At 36.9% G+C, this 14,536-nt stretch overlaps 1 protein-coding gene across 3 annotated transcripts in view; it reads left to right on the top strand.

Moving 5' to 3' along the window:
- The window catches only part of cnksr1 (connector enhancer of kinase suppressor of Ras 1), an 88,278-nt gene that overhangs the window by 71,374 nt on the left and 2,368 nt on the right, over positions 1-14,536 (top strand). For all 3 annotated transcript variants that reach the window (XR_008632877.1, XM_055158765.1, XM_055158769.1), the window contains exons 15-20: positions 1,057-1,130; positions 3,437-3,508; positions 7,605-7,675; positions 9,024-9,085; positions 9,175-9,265; positions 12,722-12,900. Coding sequence is in view for 2 of the 3 variants with exons in the window: in XM_055158765.1 (XP_055014740.1) it covers positions 1,057-1,130; positions 3,437-3,508; positions 7,605-7,675; positions 9,024-9,085; positions 9,175-9,265; positions 12,722-12,900 (549 nt within the window). In the remaining variant the exon portion in view is untranslated. The remainder of the gene's footprint in view (positions 1-1,056; positions 1,131-3,436; positions 3,509-7,604; positions 7,676-9,023; positions 9,086-9,174; positions 9,266-12,721; positions 12,901-14,536) is intronic.

Here is a 14,536-nt window from a genome sequence, read left to right as displayed (position 1 = left end):
AATAAAGTGTTAATATCAGGAGAACATCGGCTGCTCAGAGTCTGAGTGGAGAATTTGGAGCATTTTGTAAAGGAGAAGAATCTGTGTTTCATTCGTTCATTCGACTGAACAAGGACTGAATCAGGACTAAACCAGGTCCAGAACCAAACCAGAAAGACCAGGACTGAGACCGGGACCAGACCAGGACTGAAAACGGTTTAGTCTTAATTTAGTCCTGGTTTAAGTCACGGAAATGGGAAATGGCGTTTCCGTGACTTTAAAATGCGATGCGGGACTGAACCAGGACTGAACCAGGACTGAACCAGGACTAAACCAGGACTAAACCAGGACTAAACCGTTTTCAGTCCTGGTCTGGTCCCGGTCTCAGTCCCAGTCTCAGTCCTGGTCCTGTTCCCAGTCTCAATCCTGGTCTCAGTTCTTGTCTGATCCCGGTCTCGGTCTTGGTCCCTGACTCAGTCCTTGTCTAAGTCCTGGTCTCAGTCCCGGTCTGGTCTCGGACCTCGTTTAGTCCTAGTTTAGTCCTGGTTCAGTCCTGGTTCAGTCCGGAGGCATAAATAATGAAGAAAATTGTTGTTCGTTTTCTTATTTTTGGTTTTATATTGAAAAACAAGTTTCTTCTTCTGCCGCATTTTTCACTTTGACTTTGATTTTATTACGACTTCATTCTCGTAAAATTATAACTTTATTCTCATAATATTACGACTTTAATGTTGAAATGTTATGACTTTATTCTCGTAGCACCAGCATGTTTTTTTTTTTTTTAATCTGACCCTTATATTTCGTCGTATTAATTAACGACGTCCGAATCCCAAAACTAAAACTATGACAATATCAGAACCAGAAACAAAAGTGAAATGGTTCAAAAGACTTGAAAAGATCGACTTTGACAACAGACTCGTCCCACTGGGAAAACAAACATGGAGGTTTGATGATCACTTTTTTGGAAAATCCTTCCCCGTATGAATTGTGCGATGACCTGAAGTCTGACATTCTTGATGCTTGTACAAGTGTCCGATGACTCCAGACGAGGATCATGTTTTTTCTTCCGTGTTACAGGACGAAAAGGCCGAAGGCTTCATCAACATTTCCAGCTACAACATTGAAAGCGCCGGCGAACACAAAAGAAAATAGTAAGTGCAGTTTTTATATGAAACGAAATGAAATCTGTGAGGACTGGACTGTGCTGGACTCCACGTTAAAGGAGACGTAGAGTTTAGTTTTTTTTTAAAGGTGCAGTGAAGTGTCCTGCTGTCTGAGACCTCCTTCCTCTGTTGGGGTTTTGGACAAATATAAGATTCAGAGCTTTTCCCAAACTCACTGTTTACACGACTGGAAAGACCATAACAAATCCAATTCAAACAAATGATTTATTTAGAACATTTATTCAAGTTTAAGACCCAAAGTTCTTCCTTCAGGTCTTAATCCTTCTCATGCCGAGTTTTTGTTTAGGTCCAAATTACTCGTGGCCAATTTGTTTTGTCTTTTTCTCAAGGGTAAATGAATTCATAAATCCTCTTTTTTTTTTAACTTTGCTTCACCTCAACATGTTATATCCAGTGTCGGGAAGGTGATTTTTCAAATGTAATCCCCTACAGATTACAGATTACACACAACAAAATGTAGTTTGTAACAGAATCCATTAAATGACTTAAAGTGAGTAATGTAATCTGATTACTTTGGATTACTGGATTTGCTGTAGAGAAGCAAAGACGAGGATGGTTTAGTCCTTGTTTAGCTCTAGTTTAGATCTAGTTTAGACCTGGTTTAGATCTGGTTTAGATCTAGTTTAGACCTGGTTTTAGTCCTGGTTTAGATAGACCTGGTTTTAGTCCTGGTTTTAGATCTGGTTTTAGTCCTGGTTTAGATCTGGTTTAGATCTAGTTTATCTGGTTTAGTTTCCGTCAATGAGTGAAATTACCTAAAAAAAAGAAAAAAAAAAAAAAAAAAGGGAGTTTAGCCCAAAATGTGAAAACAGGAAAATCCCACCGTTTAATCCATTTATTTCAACAAAGTAACTGTAATCCAATTACCACTCACTGAAACAGTAACTGTAACTGAATACAGTTACTCATCCTTTGTACTCTGATTACTCTGGTACATGTAATCTGTTACTCCTCGACACTGCACATATCAGTGCACAGACACATAACCTACAGTAAAACCAGTCGCTTAAACAAACACATCCACTGAGATCAGACGTGTCAAACTCAGGCCCTGGGGCCAAATTTGGCCACGATACAATTATATTTGGCCCGTGAGGTCATTTACCTTAAACTGTAAACAGCTCGTGTGACTTCAGTTCACAGAAGAACATGTGTCCTGTTCTGTTTTTGGTTCTTCACTGACAGTGTTTGGGAGTAACAGATTACATGTACCAGAGTAATCAGAGTACAAATTGATGTATTCAGTTACAGTTACTGTTTCAGTGAGTGATAATTAGATTACAGTTACTTTGTTGGAATAAATGGATTACAGGGTGGTATTTTTCTGTTTTCACATTTTGGACTAAACCAGGACTAAACCAGGACTAAACCAGGTCTAAACCAGGACTAAACCAGGACTAAACCAGGTCTAAACCAGGACTAAACCAGGACTAAACCAGGTCTAAACCAGGTCTAAACCAGGTCTAAACCAGGACTAAACCAGGTCTAAACCAGGTCTAAACCAGGTCTAAACACTATGACACTAACAGTAGTGTGAACATAATTTAAAGCAGCAGTGATCTTGTATAAAAATAATTTCTCTATCAATAATATTTTTAATATGTTTAAGGAAAGTCTGGGCTTTTTTATCGTCTTTAAACTGACAAACATCTTCTGTTCAGATCCTCGTTGTCACGTCTAGAGCAGAAGTAGGACCCAAAATGCAAAACTGCATTTCCAAAGTTGTTTAATGAACAAACACAAAACCCAAAACAGACACGAGTCACAATGACGATGAACCAACAGCGGCGAAGCAGAACACAGGGTTTATATCCAGACACATGAACGAGACACAGGTGAGACACATGAGGGCGGAGCAAACAGGTAATAAACAGGAAGTCAAAACACACACGGCTAGAAAAATACAAAATAAAACCAGGTAAGAACAGAAAATTAATTCAATGAAAATGAAAACCACGACACTCGTCTTTGCTACTTTACAGCAAAAACCTGTTGATGGAGAATTTGAAGAACAAACATGAATGTAGTTTTAAAAAACATGACAATATCAAGTCATCCAAAGTAATCAGATTACATTACTCACTTTAAGTAATTAATAGATTATGTTACAAACTACATTTTGGTGTGTGTAATCTGTAATCTGTAGGGGATTACATTTTAAAAGTAACCTTCCCAACACTGTTCACTGATCACCTGACAGTGCGACTCATGACAGGTGCTTTTACATTTGTCTGTAATAAACATCTGCATCTTTGTCTTTTGTTTTTCCTCAGTGTTTTCAAAGTTTGTCACTCACGGTTTCAGAACTTCTTCTTTGCCGCCGACCACGTCAGCGACATGAGCAAGTGAGTCCCACAGTCTCAGAACATGTTTTCAAATGCAATTTATGTAAACATGAACCTGAACACTGGATTTATACACATGTGTCGATGGTGTAATAACACAGTTGCCTCAGAAAACAAGAAAAAACACATTTTTTTTTGCAAACACATTGGTATTTTTATTGATATTGTACAGAGACGACAAAGGCAGACAGTGATTTTAGACCAGGTGAGTCAAACTCATTTTGGTCTGGGGGTCGTGTCCAACCGACTTTGATCCCAAAGGGGCCGGATCACAAAACTCATGTCATATAAACCCCAAAATAACAATAAGTTTCAAATATTTGTGCAGAGAAACACAAATCTATTACAGAAATCTTTTTTAATTGATGAACTCTTTCTTTTACTAAATATTATAATATTATGAACAACCTGAAACTTTAAGGAAAATACAATCTCAACACAATGTTTTAACTTTAACTTGTATGTAAATAGGAATAAGTTCATTTTTGTTGTAAAATCCTGCACTTGGCTCCACTTTTCTCATGTTGGACATTTTTGTGATGAGGGTGTCACGGTCAACAGTCAAAACGATCGTCCTTTAAGAGCGTTTGGAAAGAGACAAGTCTTCATTTGTGCTGCTCTGGTGGGAGGGGCCACGTACAGAGACGCTGGAGACGCGCTGCTGTGATAAACACCACAGAAAATTAACAAGATTTTAATAGAAAATATAATTAAAAATATTTTAGTAGAAAATCAGCCGAGGGCCAGATTAAAGGTCTTGGAGGGCCGGATCTGGCCCCCGGGCCTTATGTTTGACACCTGTGTTTTAGACTCTAACAGTGGTTCTGATCAGCTGAGGTCAAAGGTAATAAGACAGAGTGAAGCAGCAGTGAGAGGAGAGTAAAGTTAGACACAAAAATACGCCAAAAAAAAAAAAAAAAAGACTTATTATTATTAATTATGCTATTAGTCTAACGGGATATAAAAAAGAAAAATATTGTGTGTGTTTTTGCCTTTGACTCGATGGTAAATTAAAGTGAGATTATTAATTTGACTAAAAAAAATTTGTGACGACTAGAAACACGAGCCAAAGGTTCGTAGTAAAGTCCTGCACTTGGTCTAACCGACACTGGGGGAGTTCAGTCTGTCTCGGTTTATGTCTCCATCCAAACGCTTTGTCGTATATTTGTGACAGTCGGCGTTAAGAGGCTGTTCAACGTTGTTTAATGTTCTTATACTTTCATCCATCATCTGTTTTCTTCCGTGTATCCGGGGCATCAGTCTAAACCAGGAGTGTCCAAACTTTTTTAATCAAGGGCCACATTTCTAAACACAGAAGAAGCAGAGGGACGATCGAGGGCCACAGACTGGAGCTCAGTACAGGGAATAATTTAAATATGTGCAGGTTTAACACGTTAGAATGAGCCTCAGTCTTTATTCATGTAAGATCCTTAAAACCAAACACTAAATATTAAATATTTGCTTCATCAAGGAAGATTTTCAACAAACTTGCAGTGAAAAATTATATTTTAATTGATGCAAGGTCATTTGGGCCAATTCACCTGGAAGCCTGAGGGCCAAGAGGACCATAGTTTGGACATGACTGGTCTAAGCAGAGACTCCCAGACTTCCTTCACCCCAGACACTTCGGCTGCGTTCAGACTGCAGCCTGAAGTGACCCAAATCCGATTTTTTGGTCTCTATGTTCCTGTATCTGATCTTTTAATGTCAGTCTGAACCACACAGATCAGATTTTTTCAAATGTGACCCAGGACACTTGGATATGTGCTCCTGAAACTGATACATATCTGATCTTTTGACATGTGACTTCAGTCTGAACGGCCAAAGTGCATTCATCCACCTACACGTCATCAACAAGACACAAACGTCACTATTCTGCGCTGAAGCAGGCGGAAACCGGAACTGTAAAATCTCCAGGTGCTCGATGCTCGCGACCATATTTGGACAACTTCCGTAAACACAGAGACGCTCGCTGCGGTTGACCATGCGGTTGACGTCGTCGTGTCTCCAGTGTCACATGTGGGACACTTTCGGGCCGTTTACCGTTCACACTGGAGTCACAGACAAGTCGCATTTAATTGGAAATGTGAACGACCTCGAAAAAACATCGGATTTCACAAAAAAATCGGAATTGAGCATTAAGCCCTGCAGTCTGAACGTCGCCTTCTTCCTCCTACTCTTATACCACACCCACAAACTGAAATATCTCACCTGAATCTGAAAAGTCTTTTCACTCTGTAAATGTCTCAAATAGAAGTTATTTCTGTATTTTAAAAGAAGTTCGTTCTTACATTCTGCAGCTTTGTGACGTCCACAGAGCAGTGATGGAGAAAGTGATTTAACTGATGTTTACAGAATTAACTAGAGGTGTAACGACATCCAAGTGTCACGATACGATATCGTCACAGTCTGAACCTCACGATATCATGAGAAAGCTCACGATATGAGATGTAAAAATATCCAAATCTCTCTGTACAATATTTTCACGATAAAAAACTGTGAATCTGCTTCTTTTTCCTCTTAAAGCTTCGACATGACTTAACCCAAAGAACTAAGACTTAAAAGTGTTCGAACTGTTATTTCTTCTTGTCGTCTGCACTGAAATGGAGCAAAGGATCATGGTCTATGTAGTTCCCTCTGTGTTTTTTTTTAGCTCTTGCTGCACCAAAACTCTTCATTTAAACAGAGACTTATAATCTGATATATTGTGATGATCCATGAATTTTCACTGACTGTGGTTTAATTCTGATGAAAATACAGGCGATAAACGATGATGTTGATATTGAAACTAATCTTTATTTGTCTTAGTCATGTCTTTAATTTGAATGTTGTGCACCTGTTTGTCCTGTTTTCTGTTTTATCGTGAAGCTGCCAGTGGAACAACAGATAAACATGTTTTACGTGATGTGCACAGTCCAGTGACACAGTAACTCTGACGCAGGATTATCCACAATTGCTTCATCTATCAGATATTAAAGTAGTAATTATTGGGACAGGCCTAAGTGTCGCTCATTTCCCTGTTCCGTTTACTATAAATCCACAAATTTAAACATTTTAAATCTGGTCAGAATCATCAATTCTGCGTCTGAAATGAACTCGTGGACGACCCGTATGTTTTTAGTCTCGTCACCTCAGCGTTAGGAGCTCATGAGGAGTGTGAGAGTAAACGTCCTGTCTTATTAAAACATCGTTAATTACAAGCAGCATGCAAAGAATGATCTGCATTTCTACATCTTTATGCAAATGATTTGTGTGTGATTATAAAAGGGAAGCAGCTGTAAACTATAATTTGTGCAATTATCAGTTTCATCGAAAAACTGGTTTTGTAAACTGCATTTCAGCAAAGTTCACAGTGAGTGTTTATTTTGTTGTGTATTTATTTGTTGTATATTTATTTGTTCTATATTTATTTGTTCTATATTTATTTGTTCTCTATTTATTTGTTTATATTTATTTTGTTCTATATTTATTTTGTTCTATATTTATTTGTTCTATATTTATTTTTGTTCTATTTATCTTATTTTTTTCTATATTTATTTTGTTCTATATTTATTTTGTTCTATATTTATTTTTTCTATTATTTTTGTTTTCTATTTATTTTGTTTCTATTTTATTTATTCTATATTTATTTTTCTCTATTTATTTTGTTCTATATTTATTTGTATATTTATTTTGTTCTATATTTATTTTTCTATTATTTATTTGTTTGTCCTATATTTATTTTCTATATTATTTTTTTTCTATTTATTATTTTTTATATATTATTTTTTCTATATTTATTTGTTCTATATTTATTTTGTATATATTTATTTGTTCTATATTATTATTTTATTTATTTATTGTTCTCTATTTATTTTTCTATTATTGTTGTATATTTTGTTGTATATTTTTAGTTGTTATTTTGTTGTATATTATTAGTTGTATTAGTTTTATTATTATTTGTATATATTGATTAGTTGTATTGTTATATTGTTGATTATTGTTGTTGTATTTTGTTTGTTGTATATTGATTAGTTGTATATTGATTATTAGTTGTGTATTTGTTTGTTGTATATTGATTAGTTGTATATTGATTAGTTGTGTATTTGTTTTGTAGATGGATAAATTGTCTGATCACATCGATCCAGAAGCACAGGAAGCTGCACACAGGCCCCAGCAGTGAAGAAGGTAAAGAACAGAATTGTACTTTTACATTTAATATTTAACAATTTATAATCCTCATAGTTCAGTTACTTCATTCATTCATTCATTCATTCATTCGTTCGTTCGTTCGTTCGTTTGTCTCTAAAACCAAAATGAAAAAACAGATAATGATTCATTTTTTTCAGTTTTCAATTTTGTGTTTAAATGAAAAAAAAAAAAAAAAAAAAAAAAGGGTAACGGACTAAACCAGGACTGAACCAGGACTAAACTAGAACTAAACCAGGTCTAAACCAGTACTGAACCAGTACTAAACCAAGAGTAAACCAGTCTCAGTCCTGGTCTGGTCCTGGTCTTGGTATCAGTCTGGTCCTGGTTTAGTCCTGATTTAGTTCTGGTTTAGATCTGGTTTAGTCCTGTTTTAGTCCTAATTTAGACCTGGTTTAGACCTGGTTTAGTCCTGGTTTTAGTCCTAGTTTTACTGGTTTTAGTCCTGATTTTAGTTGTGGTTTAGACCTGGTCTAGACCTGGTTTTGACCTGGTTTTAGTCCTGATTTAGACCTGGTTTGGACCTGGTTTTAGTCCTGGTTTAGACCTGGTTTAGACCTGGTTTAGTCCTGGTTTAGACCTGGTTTAGCCCTGATTTTAGTCCTGGTTTAGTCCTGGTTTAGACCTGGTTTTAGACCTGGTTTAGTCCTGGTTTAGACCTGGTTTACTCCTGGTTTTAGTCCTGATTTAGACCTGGTTTAGTCCTGGTTTAGACCTGGTTTAGACCTGGTTTTAGTCCTGGTTTTAGTCCTGGTTTAGACCTGGTTTTAGTCCTGGTTTTAGTCCTGATTTAGACCTGATTTAGTCCTGGTTTAATGCTGATTTTAATTTGGAAAATCCACTTTAGGTCATGAAAAATCGTGGAAAAGTTTTTAGAAATTTTGTCTGTGAAAGAGACTGGAAACACAGTAATACTACAAACACAGAAATACTACTACTACTACTACTACTACTACTACTACTACTACTACTACTACTACTACAGCACCTCCCACACATTTACAATCATCGCAAATCTCATTATTTATGTTCAACCCACTCACTTTTACCAAACGCATCTGTGTGATTCTCATAAAACACTCCACGCTTCAAACATAAAACATAAAACATAAAACATAAAACGAGGCTTTTACTCGAGGTCACTGCACCGTTATTTCATCTCTCTGTTCCTATTATTGGACCGAGGTATTTCCTGTTGCTATGGCGACGCGGAGCCGAGCGAAGACACTGAACGGGGGTTTTGTTGTTTTTATTTTCGTCGTCGTTGTAAAAATAAAACACACTCGGATTAAAATGGACTCAGAGTTGTTTTTGTTTGTGCGTCCAGAGTGTTACAGCGAGACGGAGTCGGAGAGCGAGCGGTCGCCCTCGCCCGGACGAAGGAACAAGGTGAAACTTCAAACATCATACTTACTATTTTTATTATTTTTTGTTTACCATAATTTGTGTTTTGATCAAAATATTATTCTCATCTTCAGCCGAAAATGAATTACAACACTTATCCTCGAAAAAAGGACAAAACCCAAAAGCCGTTACCGAGTCCGACAGCAGGGGGCAGCAAAAACACAGGTATGAAACTCACTCCCTCTGGCTCACTTATTTATATATATATTTTTTTAGATATTTTTCATGTTGTATTTACAATTCTGAGTGTTTTAAATAAAAGAAGTAGATTTATCTGGTTGTATTAACTAAAATGTCCAAAAAAAAAGTCGTTTTGTGAAGATTTTAAATAGAATTGTTGATGTAAACGAACTCTAATTTGCTCAAAAACTGTCAAAACCGAACGTAAAAAACTATTCACTGTCACATACTGAGGACAAACACTGCAAAAACTAAAATCTTATTAAGTTACGATGACTTGAATTAAGAAGGTTTGATCAAGATTTGAGTAAATTTCACTTGAAAAGTAAAATGATCTGCCAGTGGAACAAGACTTTTTGTAGTTAAAATATGAAAATGCATCTTACTGAACTTGAAATAAGAAAAATAAAACATTTTTTGCTCGTAAAATGAGAAACAAAAATCAAATGTTGCTTGGATTTGGCCTCCTCCACACAGCATGGATTTAGTTCTGGTTTAGTTCTGATTAAATCCTGATCCAGTCCTTGTTTAGTCTTGGATTAGTTCTAATTTAGACCTGGTTTAGTCCTGGTTTTAGTCCAGATTTAGTCCTGGTTTAGACCTGCTTTAGTCCCGGCTTAGTTCTGGTTTAGACCTGGTTTAGACCTCTGGTTTAGTTTCCAGATTTAGTCCTGGTTTAGTTTTAGTTTTAGACCTGGTTTAGTTTAGTTTAGTCCTGGTGGTTTACTGGTTTAGTCCTGGTTTAGACCTGGTTTAGACCTGGTTTAGACCTGGTTTAGTCTGGTTTAGTCCCTGGTTTAGACCTGGTTTACCTGGTTTTCTGGTTTAGTTTACCTGGTTTAGTCCCTGGTTTAGTTCTGGTTTACCTGGTTTAGTCCTGGTTTAGTTCTGGTTTAGTTCTGGTTTACCTGGTTTTCCTGGTTTAGTCCTGGTTTAGACCTGGTTTTTCTGGTTTAGTCCTGGTTTAGTCCTGGTTTTAGTCCTGGTTTAGTCCTGGTTTAGACCTGGTTTATTTAGTCCTGGTTTAGTCCTGGTTTAGACCTGGTTTAGTCCTGGTTTAGTCCTGGTTTACCTGGTTTAGTCCTGGTTTAGTCCTGGTTTAGTCCTGGTTTAGTCCTGGTTTAGTTCTGGTTTAGTCCTGGTTTAGTCCTGATTTAGTCCTGGTTTACCTGGTTTAGTCCTGGAGTCTGGTTTAGTCCTGGTTTAGACCTGGTTTAGTCCTGGTTTAGACCTGGTTTAGTCCTGGTTTAGTCCTGATTTAGTCCTGGTTTAGTCCAGATTTAGTCCAGATTTAGACCTGGTTTAGGACTGATTTAGGAATCTTTGGTTGAATCTTTAACTGTGAAAAACCTAAAGTTCCTGATGTTCTGATGAGGCTGAACCTTCATCGTCAGCGACAGATTTTAGTTTTGTGATTTAAAGTGATTTGAAAGTGTTTGTGGTGATGTGATTTAAAGTGGTTTTAAAGTGTTTGTGGTGATGTGATTTAAAGTGGTTTTAAAGTGTTTGTGGTGATGTGATTTAAAGTGGTTTTAAAGTGTTTGTGGTGATGTGATTTAAAGTGGTTTGAAAGTGTTTGTGGTGATGTGATTTAAAGTGGTTTTAAAGTGTTTGTGGTGATGTGATTTAAAGTGGTTTTGAAAGTGTTTGTGGTGATGTGATTTAAAGTGGTTTGAAAGTGTTTGTGGTGATGTGATTTAAAGTGGTTTAAAGTGTTTGTGGTGATGTGATTTAAAGTGGTTTGAAAGTGTTTGTGGTGATGTGATTTAAAGTGGTTTTAAAGTGTTTGTGGTGATGTGATTTAAAGTGGTTTTAAAGTGTTTGTGGTGATGTGATTTAAAGTGGTTTTAAAGTGTTTGTGGTGATGTGATTTAAAGTGGTTTTAAAGTGTTTGTGGTGATGTGATTTGAAGTGGTTTGAAAGTGTTTGTGGTGATGTGATTTAAAGTGGTTTGAAAGTGTTTGTGGTGATGTGATTTAAAGTGGTTTAAAGTGTTTGTGGTTTTGTGATTTGAAGTGTTTTTTAAGTGTTTGTGGTGATGTGATTTAAAGTGGTTTAAAGTGTTTGTGTTTTGTGATTTAAAGTGTTTGAAAGTGTTGTGGTGATGTGATTTAAAGTGATTTTAAAGTGTTTGTGGTGATGTGATTTAAAGTGGTTTTAAAGTGTTTGTGGTGATGTGATTTGAAAGTGGTTTGAAAGTGTTTGTGGTGATGTGATTTAAAGTGGTTTTAAAGTGTTTGTGGTGATGTGATTTAAAGTGGTTTGAAAGTGTTTGTGGTGATGTGATTTAAAGTGGTTTGAAAGTGTTTGTGGGTGATGTGATTTAAAGTGGTTTGAAAGTGTTTGTGGTGATGTGATTTAAAGTGGTTTTAAAGTGTTTGTGGTGATTGTGATTTAAAGTGGTTTGAAAGTGTTTGTGGTGATGTGATTTAAAGTGGTTTTGAAAGTGTTTGTGGTGATGTGATTTAAAGTGGTTTGAAAAGTGTTTGTGGTGATGTGATTTAAAGTGGTTTTGAAAGTGTTTTGTGGTGATGTGATTTAAAGTGGTTTAAAGTGTTTGTGGTGATGTGATTTAAAGTGGTTTTAAAGTGTTTGTGGTGATGTGATTTAAAGTGGTTTTAAAGTGTTTGTGATTTTGTGATTTAAAGTGGTTTGAAAGTGTTTGTGGTGATGTGATTTAAAGTGTTTTAAAGTGTTTTGTGTGATGTGATTTAAAGTGGTTTTAAAGTGTTTGTGGTTTGTGATTTAAAGTGATTTTAAAGTGTTTGTGGTTTGTGATTTGAAAGTGGTTTAAAGTGTTTGTGGTGATGTGATTTAAAGTGGTTTGAAAGTGTTTGTGGTTTTGTGATTTAAAGTGATTTTAAAGTGTTTGTGGTTTTGTGATTTGAAGTGGTTTAAAGTGTTTGTGGTGATGTGATTTAAAGTGGTTTGAAAGTGTTTGTGGTTTTGTGATTTAAAGTGATTTTAAAGTGTTTGTGGTGATGTGATTTGAAGTGGTTTTAAAGTGTTTGTGGTGATGTGATTTAAAGTGGTTTTAAAGTGTTTGTGGTGATGTGATGTAAAGTGATTTTAAAGTGTTTGTGGTGATGTGATTTGAAGTGGTTTGAAAGTGTTTGTGGTGATGTGATTTAAAGTGATTTTAAAGTGTTTGTGGTTTTGTGATTTAAAGTGATTTTAAAGTGTTTGTGGTTTTGTGATTTGAAGTGGTTTAAAGTGTTTGTGGTGATGTGATTTAAAGTGGTTTGAAAGTGTTTGTGGTTTTGTGATTTAAAGTGATTTTAAAGTGTTTGTGGTGATGTGATTTGAAGTGGTTTTAAAGTGTTTGTGGTGATGTGATTTAAAGTGGTTTTAAAGTGTTTGTGGTTTTGTGATTTGAAAGTGATTTTAAAGTGTTTGTGGTTTTGTGATTTAAAGTGATTTTAAAGTGTTTGTGGTGAGCAGGTCCGGTGGATGAAATGGGTCAGATGTTGAACAACATAAAGGAGGGCGGCGTGTCTCTGATGGGGCAGGATCAGCCCTTCACCCACGACCACTTCAGGAGGTCCTTCATCAAACGCTGCAAGAACCCGGTGATCAACGAGAAGGTCCACACGCTCCGGACGCTGCACAGCACGCTCAAGGTAAACAACAACACAACAACAACCGCCGCCACAAGCAAACGTCACGCGGTAAAATCCAAATCATTTATATAAAACATTTCAATAAATTTAAACTGAATCCCATTTCATTTTTTAAACTATTATTATTTTGCCCAGCCCAGTCTGACTTGATATTACATTTTATTACCTCACTGCTCCTGTCAGGTTTTTATTTTTATTTGTTTATTTATTTATTTGTTTATTTATTTGTTTATTTTTGGCCTGAAATTTTGAAGAGAATTATTCAAATTGTAAACTGACTGCCCCTTGAACTGTATTTTTCGGGCTATAAGGGACGGAACTAGAGTCCAAGTCCTAGTCCAAGATTAGTCCTGGTTTAGACCTGGTTTAGTCCTGGTTTAGTCCTGGTTTAGACCTGGTTTAGTCCTGGTTTATTCTCAGTTTAGTCCTGGTTCAGTCCTGGTTAGTTTAGTCCTGGTTTAGTCCTGGTTAGTTTAGTCCTGGTTTATCCTCGGTTTAGTCCTGTTCAGTCTGTTTAGTCTGGTTTAGTCCTGGTTCTGTCCTGGTTTAGTCCTCGGTTTAGTCCTGGTTTTATCTCAGTTTAGTCCTGGTTTAGTTCTGGTTTAGTCTCAGTTTAGTCTCAGTTTAGTCCTGGTTTAGTCCTGGTTTAGTCCTGGTTCAGTCCTTCAGTCCTGGTTTAGTCCTGGTTAGTCCTGGTTTAGTCCTGGTTTAGTCCTGGTTAGTCCTGGTTCAGTCCTGGTTAGTCTCGGTTTAGTCCTGGTTTAGTCTCAGTTTGTTCAGTTTAGTCCTGTTTAGTTCTGGTTTAGTCCTGGTTTAGTCCTGTTTAGTCTTTAGTCCTGGTTAGTCCTGGTTAGTCCTGGTTTAGTCCTGGTTCAGTCCTGGTTTCAGTCCTGGTTTAGTCCTGGTTCAGTCCTGGTTTAGTCCTGGTTTAGTCCTGGTTCAGTCTGTTTAGTCTGGTTAGTCCTGGTTTAGTCCTTGTTCAGTCCTGGTTTAGTCCTGTTCAGTCCTGTTTAGTCCTGGTTTAGTCCTGGTTAGTCCTGGTTTAGTCCTGTTTGTTAGTCCTTTCAGTCCTGTTTAGTCCTGTTAGTCCTGGTTCAGTCCTGGTTCAGTCCTGGTTTAGTCCGGTTTAGTCCTGGTTTAGTCTCAGTTTAGTAGTTTTCCTGGTTTAGTCCTGGTTTAGTCCTGGTTTAGTCCTGGTTCAGTCCTGGTTTAGTCCTGGTTTAGTCCTGGTTTAGTCCTGGTTTCAGTCCTGGTTTAGTCCTGGTTTAGTCCTTAGTCCTGGTTTAGTTTAGTCCTGGTTCAGTCCTGGTTCAGTCTGGTTTAGTCCTGGTTCAGTCCTGGTTCAGTCCTGGTTTAGTCCTGGTTCAGTCCTGGTTTAGTCCTGGTTTAGTCCTGGTTCAGTCCTGGTTCAGTCCTGGTTTAGTCCTGGTTCATCCTGGTTTAGTCCTGGTTCAGTCCTGGTTTAGTCCTGGTTCAGTCCTGGTTCAGTCCTGGTTCAGTCCTGGTTTAGTCCTGGTTTAGTCCTGGTTTAGTCCTGGTTTAGTCCATATACGACGCAAAACTTCTTCATCTTCACAGTTATTTTGTTGAGATTATCTTAAAGTTCTGTAATAGTCGTGTAATTAAATTTTAATTT

Source organism: Boleophthalmus pectinirostris, unplaced genomic scaffold (assembly GCF_026225935.1).
Source record: "Boleophthalmus pectinirostris isolate CB_2022bp ecotype Guang Dong unplaced genomic scaffold, ASM2622593v1 HiC_scaffold_10, whole genome shotgun sequence".
Lineage (NCBI taxonomy): Eukaryota > Metazoa > Chordata > Actinopteri > Gobiiformes > Gobiidae > Boleophthalmus > Boleophthalmus pectinirostris.
The sequence above is the reverse complement of the archived record's forward strand: the minus strand, read 5'-3'. Positions and strand labels throughout refer to the sequence as shown.